Consider the following 10065-nt stretch of genomic DNA (forward strand, 5'->3'; position numbering starts at 1 on the left):
GGGGAGTCGTGCAGGCTGAAGGCATAGGACGGGCCTGGGGACAGAACTGTGGCAGAGCCTGGAGGTTGGGATCAGAGGGTGGGAGGGCACAGAGGGGCTGGACCCATCGTGCTCTCCCTGCCTTTTGGTCCTCAGTTTCTCTGTTGAGGCCTCCTCTTATTTCTGGGACCGTACCCTCAGCAATGAGGAAGGTCCTGTTCCTTATGTTGCTCTTTTCCCAAAGACCCTTGAGGCTTTCATAATGCCAGTGGGGGCTGGGGGGCTCAGTGTCATCAAGTACCAGACACCTGCCGGGTGCCTTCACCCCCCCTTGTCATGCCAGCTCCTGAAAAGAGTTTTTGAGAGAGATGCTACTGTCTTGATCACCACTGCCTGGTACAGACTCGTTGTGACTAGTGATCACAAGTTGTCACAACTTGTGACAACAATACTTGTTGGGGCGCCTGGGTGGCTCAGTTGGTTGAGCGACTGCCTTCGGCTCGGGTCATGATCCTGGAGTCCCGGGATCGAGTCCTGCATCGGGCTCTCTGTTTGGTGGGGAGCCTGCTTCTCCCTCTAACCCTCCCCCCTCTCATGTACTCTCTCTCTCTCTCATTCTCACTCTCTCAAAATAAATAAATAAATCTTAAAAAAAAACAAGAACAAAAACAATACTTGTTGACTGAAGGAATGTACGGCTGCAATTTACCGAAGGTAAGCAAGGAGCCAAGTTTACAAAGCAGCTACACGAGGGCATGGCTCTCACTGGAATCAGGCTGCCTCAGGTGATGGCGACCCTTCTCTCAGACACCCCCTTCCCATCCCGATTCCTTCCTGTTTCTGCTGTTGCCCTCCCCCCACCCTGGCCCTGCCACCTGAGGGAGTCTGTCCTGCGTCCAGTCCCTGAACTGCCCATCCCACTGTAGCTGGTCCTGATTTGGATGGGCGTGAGAAGAAAGGCATTATACCGTTCCAGAACTTTCTCTTTGACGGGATGGCTTCTGGTCCATTGCATTTGTTCCCTGGGTCCTCTGAGCACCCCTGCTCTTCTCCGGTCTGGCCAACCCCCCAGCCTCAGCTCTGCCTGTCCCCCGCATACCCAGGCTTCAGCTGCTGTCTCATACAGAGACTCCTGGCCCTCACCCAAAACATCACATTTCTCCCTCCTCCTGTCTGCACTTAGGCTGTTCTCTGTGCTTCTAGCATCTTCTGTCCCCACTTTGTCCTTTGTCCCTGGTCCCTGAGCAGCTCCCCCGTGGTGGGATTGGAGGGCATCCGGCATGGCTCTGGCCCAGCTCTGACGCCCCGTGATGCCCCATGGGGGCAAGCCTGGAGGCGATGCCCCATGAGTGCAGGGCGAACTTTAATCACCGAGGGAGCAAATTTAAGCAGCAACGGGAGAGGGTGTGGTGAGTCCCCAGGTCCTGGGGAGCCGCTCTTTGGCAAAGCCGATCAGAGTGGCTTGTTCCTCGCCCTACACGGAAGTGGCTCGTGGAGCTCAGATGCTGCTCAGGACATTGGTCAAACTGGAGGTACGAGCCCCCTACTCTGGGCTTCCCAGCTGGTGGGCAGGCAGGACCGCCTCCCCCATCCCCCCAGGCTCCCAGAGCCTCTGGTTTGTTCTGAAAGATGAGAGGGTGGGCAAGACCAGAGGGACTGGTTCTGGGAGGTTTGAGGAACCTCTGAGAAAAAAAGTCTTCATATTTGTGATTCCCCAGGGCCAGGACAGGGCCAGTGTGTGGAGAGGAGCTGGCTGAACAGGCCGGAGCCATGGGTGGGGCCTTGGGCAAGTCCCTGCCTGGCCTACCCCTTAGGAGAATCTCTCTGGCCCACACACTCTCCTGCGGGGAGTCCACCATTAACGCCCTTGATGAGGGCCATTAGCAAAGCTCTTCAAGAGAGGGAGGGTGAGAGATGACTTGTATGCAGAACAGCCCACGTAGGACTCAATCCTTCGTGTTAAAAGAGGGAGAAAACAAGAACACGTATGTACGTGTGCTGGTACAGACACTCTGGAAGAAGCTGTCGTCAGTGGTACCCCGAGGGGCAGGTGGACACTGGATTGCGGGGGCGGGGACTGGGCAGTGGTGGGGCAGAGACATCTTACTGTATATGTTTACCAGTGTATTTGAACCAGGTGCAGTACTCAAAATTTTAGGTAAGAAGGAACAACAATACAACAGAAATATTCATTAAAAAAAGAGAAGAGAGCCAGAAGGGGAGGTGGGCGAGGCTCTCTTTGAGGAGGGGCGGAGTGGAGAACCGCTCTCCGAGAGCCCCTCAGTGCTGACCCCTCCCAGGCCAGCTGGGGGCCTGGAGCAGGGAGTGAACTTGGTTCTGCCTGAGCAGAGTCACAGTGACAGCTTAAAAGGGTGTCACAGTTGGCTCTGTCAACCCCTTCACCCAACGATGGGGAGCCCATGCTCTGGAGGGCCAGGTGACCTCCCCACAGTCACACACAGCTGCTATTTCTGCAGAGATGACCATATGCTTGGAGGAATTACCCAGGCCCACTTCGGGGAGTTTCTGTTCCAGTAGACACCCGAAAGTCACAGCATGCCCGGCCTGTAAAAATAGCCCGGGCTTTGGTCTCTAATGGGATCTCCTGGTCCCTACGCCCCTCCTGTGTGTGGGCAGCAGTCCTGCGTCCTAAAGCCCCAAAAGGGCTGGAAGTCAGGACAGCCTTTCCTGACGCTGGCTGTCCCTGGGTGACGCCTGGCTTTTCCACAGGCTTCTTAACACCTCTGCGAGCACCCCGTGCTCCTTGCACCCCCACGACCCCCACCCTCTTTTTGGAAGCTGAGTCAGCATGAGAGGTCATGGGAGGGAGACCCTCTTCCTGGAAACATGCTCCCCCTGCCCCATTCTGGTTCTACACTTGGTGGGGAGGGACCCTCCGCAAGGCCCCTCTCCAGACCCGAGAGGGAAAGAGCCACTTGAAAAGCATCTTGGTCCCACCCCCTCATTTCACCGATGAGGAAGCTGAGCCCCAGAGAGGGAAGTGGTGCTCTCCGGAGCAGACTGGTGACCAAGCTGGGAGGACAAATGACATCTCTCAGCTCACTCAGCTGCGCTGGACCCCCAGCAGGTAACAGCCCCACCCCCACCCCCCACCAGGGCCACTTACAAAAACCGAGGCACAGAGCCACCGACTGACCTGGCTTTCCGGATGGCAGGTAACTTTTCTGAGGCCAGCGGGGCCTCCATGGCCTGGGTTCTGTCCAGATCTGCCCAGACCCAGTGTCCCCGAAGGCCGGAACCCCAGCAACCCAGCAGCCCCCACGAGTCTCTGTGAAAATAGCAACGGCAGGCAGAGGACTCCTGATGTTAGTGACATTTCCTACGAGCCCTCAATTTCCTCCTGATCTGACTCAGGGTTGCAGTTTCTTGCTGGGGTGGGGAGACCTCACGGTAGGTAGCCCAGGAGCCTTCCCCAGGGGAGCTGGGCTTGCGTGCCAACACTCATGCTGGTCCAACTGCCTGCTCTCCTTGAACCGGCCCGGAAAGCACCCACAGCCCAAGATGACACACTCACAGGAATCACCTGACAGCCCCTGAGCAACAGGTTCCAGGCAGGCCACAGCTGGGCTTGGGAGCCCGGGCCAGCCACTTACCAGTTGTGTAAACTTCCCTTGGTGTACCTTGGCCTTGGTGTACCTCTCTGGAGAATGGGAGCAATGACAGTTTGTTTCCTCATGGGGCTCCTGAGGGCAGTAAGTGATGGAAGCGCTTGATCGTGCAGGAAGCAACTGGGCAGCTTTGACTGCTCTTATGTATTGTAACTGGGTTATTCCCTATGTGTACCCCTATGGTACACTGATGACCGGCCCCACTTGGCCACAGTAGGGAAATCACCTCAGGTGATGCAGATGGATCAGGGAAGTGGGCATTTGAAGGAAGGGATGAGGTTCTTAGTAGGGGAGGGGAGAGTCTGAGGGGAAAGAAGAGATGTTAAGTGGAACCAGGCATGCCGGAAAGTGAGGAGGGGGTCGCTGGGGGACTCCTGGATATATTGGATGCTCTTGCTGGTGATGCTGATGGGGAGCTGGGATGGGGGTGGGGAAGATAAAGGAGAAACTCAATGTGAGTGCCAGTGAGGCCCCTCACCACCTGTTTGATCTTAGGTAGACTCTAGCTTCTCTGAGCCTCACCGTCCTCATCTGTAAAATGGGCATGATTATAACAACGTTCCAGGAATGTGCCGAGTTCCCACCGCAGAACACTAAGCACAGGGACGGCCACAGCTCAAGTGCCTGAACTGAACCCCCCATCCTCCAACTCCATTCCAACCCGTGAGGCTCAGGGTGCAGCTCCAGCAAAATTTTGGAGTCTGGGAGATTCTATGTGCTCTGTCCCCTCTGTGCCCTGTTCCTTTTCGCATCGTGGCGGCCAAAAGCCTAGCTCAGATGTAGACAGATGGACTTATTTACGCTATGGTGTTAGTGGCGGATGACTGCATCCAAGTAAATATTTTTATTCTAACTGTGGGTTTCAGCGCTGCACCCCCAGAGGAGACAAGAATCGCAGGCAAGGAACCTGGACGACACTGGTCCAGGGCAGTGTTCCTCCTCATACTACAGCCCTCAGGCTGTATCAGCTCTGCTTGGCCACGGCTGGCCCTCCCTTCTCTTAGGTGGCTCACACCACAGTGCTCCCTGTGGATGAGGAGTTTGGCAGCAAAAGAGAGGGGGGCTGGGGATCCTTCTCAGCCCTCAAACCTCCTGAAGTTCCATTCTTACCGTTGCTGGTGTTTCTGCAAAGTCCGTCTGCTGCTGGAAGGAGGGTTGGCTTGGCTTGGGCCACACAGTTGGGTTTAGGTGTCACCGCTGGGCATAACACACCTGGGGCTGCCCCAGGTGGGACGTGGGCCCAGGCAGCTGCAGGAATCAGAGCCCAGAGCCTGGCCCGTTAGCAGAGAGAGCCAGCTCGGTGAGGCCACGGGCTCCTGCCTTGCTGTTCGGAGGAGAGAACCCAGAGCCCAGACGGAGGCCCCACAGCCAGAGAGAGCCAGGAGCCGAGGCCTCTGGACTCCCAGGCCCGTCCCTCTTCACACACAGGCTATTTTCTCTCCTCTTCACTAAACATTAGAATACGTTAATATATTGACAGAAGATTCCATTTTATTGAAAAAAAAATCCTCTGTCTGTGTGAATTCCCCTGACAACATTCTGGATAAATGGATCTCCTGCCTTTGCTTACATACCTCTGGTGACAGAGAGCTCACTACATAGCAAGACTGCTCTGTCTGCTGTCAGATACTCTGTTAGCAAGGCAGGTCCTTCTTGATGCCATCTGGAGCCCATTCTGTGGAGTCATACGGTGGAGCATGTCTTGAGCATTGGGGGATGCTAAAATGTCTATTCTTTTATAGATCGTGAGCAACTCTAGTCCTTTCCACATATTCTCCTGGGCTGTGGTCCCCTAGCCTCTCCACATGCAGCCTGAGCAGAGAGACAGCCCCCAGGGCACAGGTGATCAGAGCAGTGGAAGGGTCACCATCACCCCAAGTTCCTCTTCTAGATCCTCAGTATAGCCCGGTTCTTCTTGTTTCTCATCATCTTTCCTGTTTGCAAGAATGCTTAGAACTTCCATTTCCCCATAAGCTGTGACTACCTCTGCGTTTTGTGTATACAGATTCGTTCTTTCCAGTATTTCAGTAATGTAGTTCTGATTTTATCTCTGACACACATTACTGAAGAGATCACTTAAGAGAATGCATAAAAGTACCTATTATATATTATTAATATCATGGCGCTCAGCAAATAGTTGTGCTTTCTTTGTGGTCTGAGACAGAAAAGGTAGACTTGCCATTGTCTTGAAGTCCTGGGCGAGGCCCAGGAATGGGATCCATTTGGTGAAAGATCCTTGTCTTCTCCCAAAGAAAGTGTATTCCCTTGATTTATGATTTAGTCCTCACTGATCTGCCTTTTTAATTGGGCTGTCTGGAGCTCAAAATTTCTCTGTCTACCTGATCGATGATACTCCAAGAGGGGAGCATGAAGGTCTCTACCTACAATTATATTTCTGTTTCTACTTCTTTTTGCATTTCTGTCATGTTCCCATTATATATTTCTTCGCTATGTGCATTAGAACAGAAATTAAGTGTTTTGTTTTAATTATTCATTGTAACTTTTACCTCTGTAAAGTCTCTGTGTTACTCTCTCAATTCTTTTTACGAAAAAAAATTACTTGTCATATTCTCTTTTTGTTTTCTAGAGCTCTGTGTGCCTGATAAACCAAATTACCCTATCATTTTACTCTGTCTATGCCTTTTTGTTTTCTCTGTGTTTCTTATCGGCAAAAAAAAATTAGGTTTGGGTTTTTATTTTTATTTTTTTAATGAATGCCCCTTTTTAGAGGGAGTGTTATCACTGTTAGGGAGTATTGTAATTCTATTATGTAATTGTTACATTTGTGTAAACCTCCACAGGGTTACCCCCCTGCTGTCTACATAGAGCCGTGGCAGTTTTTTCATGTTTAGTTTCTATTGTGAATTTTCTCTTCCTTGGGTCCCTTTACAATAGAAAAGATAATTTAACCTGAATATCCAATTTAGAAAATATTTAAGTTTTAACTCCGACATTTGTTTCTCTTAACAGCTGTCCAAGCTTTGGGAGGATTTCTGTAAATATCTTCCCTTCCCTTGACCCACTCTCCATGGTGAAATCTGCATTTTGAATGTCTTTTGTGTCAGTCTTCACTCCTTATGCTGTGCACAATTTTTATGATGTGATGGCTGACCTGTGGACAGATGAAACTTTTTTTTTTTAATCACAGATCAGGTTCTTGTTGCCATTGCTACTCTCTGAAGTGGCACCTGCTCTCTCATCTGTCACTTCTAATTCTGTCATGCATTGTCCCCGCGTCCGTCAGACGCTGCCTGTTGAAGTGTTCATCTTTGGCCCGGCAACACTGATGTTTCATCAGCTGAGCCTGGGTTAGTCCAATGCATTCCTTTAAATTTTGTGTGACCCTCACTCCCGCCCCTGCCTTGCCTCAAACACACACCCAGACTTTTCTTCTTTTTAGGGAAAGTCAACAACTACTCTTATTTTTCTCCTTTTCTCCCAGCATTTACTACAACTTAAAAAAGCTAAGTTGTTTTCATATCATCATCAATTAAGTAGAAAAATATATACACAGAGAGAGCAAGAGGAGAGAGAGAGAGAGAGGGAGGAAGATTTAAAAGATTGAATAAGCACCCACCATCTAACTGTTAGAATGTAACCAATGTTGGGCATATGGAAATTTTTTTCTAGGTTTTTTTTCCCTATGTGTGGTTTTTTTTTTTTTTAATCACAGTTGAAGTCATTCTGAATGTATCGTTCTATAGTTTGTGGGTTTTTTACTTAACATAGTCAGCATAAACGTAACATAATCAGACAGAAAAATTTTCCATTGAGTAGATTTACCATCGTGAAGTTAAGCTCTGGTTGACATTTAAATGCGTGTGTGTTTTTTGCTATCAGAAAAAATGTTAAACACACTATCTGTACACAACTTTTCTTTCCTTTCCTTGATTTACTTAAAGTAAATTTTTAACCACTGGATGAAAGATTAATAAGGTTTCTCTGACTTGTACTCTAAGTTATCAAATCTAGAAGCTGTGTACGTTCACCAGCATATCGATGACTGTTTCACAGAACCCTTACCGGCTTCTTTATTGAAATGATGAGCAAAAGTTTTATCTCTTTGTAAATCCTCTTCTGGGAACTGTCTTTTGCCTGTTTGTCTCCTGAGGGTCTTCATATTATATATTTTTTATACCCTTCATAAAGAAAGAACATCATTCATCTGATGTATCTGTGTATTTTCTTTCCCTGGCATATTACTCGATGTGAAAATGTTTTAACAAAAAGAGATTTTTGTTCAAAAGAAGGTTTCTACATATTGTGCTCAGAATATAGCCAACATCATTTCTGCTTTTTTTTTTTTTAAGTGGAAGACTCTCTTCTTGGTAGGCAGATAATTCATTTTGGTAACCGTTTCTTGGATACTCGAGAAAAAAGTGGATTACCTCTCTATTTATTTTTATTTATTATTATTTTTTAAAGATTTTATTTATTTATCTGAGAGAGAGAGAATGAGAGAGAGAACATGAGAGGAGAGAGGGTCAGAGGGAGAAGCAGACTCCCCGCTGAGCAGGGAGCCCGATGCGGGACTCGATCCCGGGACTCCAGGATCATGACCTGAGCTGAAGGCAGTCGCTTAACCACCTGAGCCACCCAGACGCCTCTACCTCTCTGTTTAAAACCAACTTCAAGAGTTATTAATTAAATTGCATTCATTCTATTGTTCACATAACTCTACATCCTAATTTCTATTTTGCCTACTTCATCTATTCAAATTTACAGTATATGAGAGTCTGCCGCTCAGGTGTGTCTTTGTCAATGGCCCCTGAAATTCTAGCAATTATACTTCACGTGTTCTTATAGGATGTCATTCTGTGCACAAGATAACTATATAGGCCTTCACAATTTTTCCTTTATTAATGTAAAATAAACTTAGTTCTGATGTGTGGGTTTATTATGAAATTCTATAAGGTTGGGTATGAATACTGCCACTCTGACTTCCTTTTTGTTCATATTTGTCTGCCATATATATCACCATGAGACTTTTACTTTGTTTTTCTTTTTTAAGATTCTATTTATTTATTTGTCAGAGAGAGAGAGAGAAAGCACAAGCAGAGGGAGCGGCAGGCAGGGAAGAAGCAGGCTCCCCACTGAGCAGAGAGCCCGATGCGGGGCTCGATCCCAGGACCCTGAGATCATGACCTGAGCCGAAGGCAGACGCTTCACGGACTGAGCCACCCAGGCGCCCCATGGGACTTCTACTTTGACCATTTCTCTATCATTCTCTGTGATCTTCAACATAAGCAATGAAGAGTTGTATCTCATAATTGAACTAAAAATGTTAGTTAATAAAGGAAAGTGTGAATTTTTTATGTTTATCGTCATTTCTATCCTCAAATTCCTTTTTCCACTCTATTTACTCTTTTGCTATAGGGTTCGATTTGTTTGTTTTTATCTTCTTTGGTGATTTTGAAGATAAGCATCCTGTTTTCAATAGGCAGTGGTTAGTTACTTCAAGGTTATAAAAAAAATTCTTACACTTTCTGTAATTATCAAAGTGAAACAAAATAGAACAATAATTTTAATTTCCTTTTATGGAATATTTGTTGCACCTGTACCCCATTACTCCCACCCCCTGCCCCATACACCCCAAGGATATTCTTCCTTCTTTGTGAATTGACCTAAGGTCTTAACTCTTGTTGTTTTTTTTTTTTAAGTGACCTCTTTTACGGTGTTTTTCTTTTAAATTTACATCTGTAACTATCCTCGCCGTAACTGTATTTTTATTCTTCATTGTTATTATCTCGTGGAGGTCTAAATATTTGCCTCTTGGAGTCTGTTTCTTTCCGGAAGCCACACCTATCCGATGGTGGCTTTCTATGATCTTCACACCTTCACAGAAACCCAGTTGGGTAGGAAAGCCTTGCGTCCAAATTTTCTCCCTCAAACCTCTTCTGCTGTGAATCAGTTTTTCAGAGGAGTTTCCAAGGAATTTGGTTTGTTTATTCACAGATGTTTGTAGGGCTCGATATTAATGTCATTTAAATATGTGAGCAGGGGCGCCTGGGTCGCTCAGTTAGTGAAGGGTCTGACTTCGGCTCAGGTCATGATCCCAAGGTCCTGAGTCCTGAGTCTGCTTCTGCCTCTCTCTGCCCCTCTCCCGACTCGTGCTCTCTCTGTCTCTCTCTCTCAAATAAATAAATACAATCTTAAAGAAAATAAAAAAATAAAGATGTGAGATCATCTGGGAGGGGCTCTCTCTCCATAAATTTTGCATGAAACTCAGCTCCTCCCATCCAAGCTCTCCCCTTTTCCATTGTTCGATTCAGCCCCACCTCTCAGGCACCTCGCTGCCGGTGACTAACTAACGAAGGTCATCTCAGGCCCTTCTGGTCTATTCACAGGCCCGGTTTGCTTGACCCATGACCTCTCCCCGCTCAGTTCTATTTCCTTCCTGGTATGAGGCTGGAGACAGGGCCCGATCAAATGCTCCCGGCGAGGCAATAGGACCCCC

The 10065-nt window shown here is 47.9% G+C and overlaps 1 protein-coding gene across 3 annotated transcripts in view; it reads left to right on the forward strand.

Moving 5' to 3' along the window:
* Positions 1-1465: 1465 nt before the first annotated feature.
* The window catches only part of GPR55 (G protein-coupled receptor 55), a 16273-nt gene continuing 7673 nt past the window's right edge, over positions 1466-10065 (forward strand). The window contains exons 1-2 of one of the 3 annotated variants that reach the window (XR_012373731.1): positions 2957-3067; positions 8642-8921. Coding sequence is in view for 1 of the 3 variants with exons in the window: in XM_025889844.2 (XP_025745629.1) it covers positions 2953-3067 (115 nt within the window). In the remaining 2 variants the exon portion in view is untranslated. Of the gene's footprint in view, positions 1512-2797; positions 3068-8641; positions 8922-10065 lie in introns of those variants that run through there. The other 2 variants (XM_025889853.2, XM_025889844.2) reach the window with 2 other exon arrangements.

Source organism: Callorhinus ursinus, unplaced genomic scaffold (genome assembly GCF_003265705.2).
Source record: "Callorhinus ursinus isolate GAN/ISIS: 27379988/994484 unplaced genomic scaffold, GSC_fseal_2.0 scaffold2, whole genome shotgun sequence".
Lineage (NCBI taxonomy): Eukaryota > Metazoa > Chordata > Mammalia > Carnivora > Otariidae > Callorhinus > Callorhinus ursinus.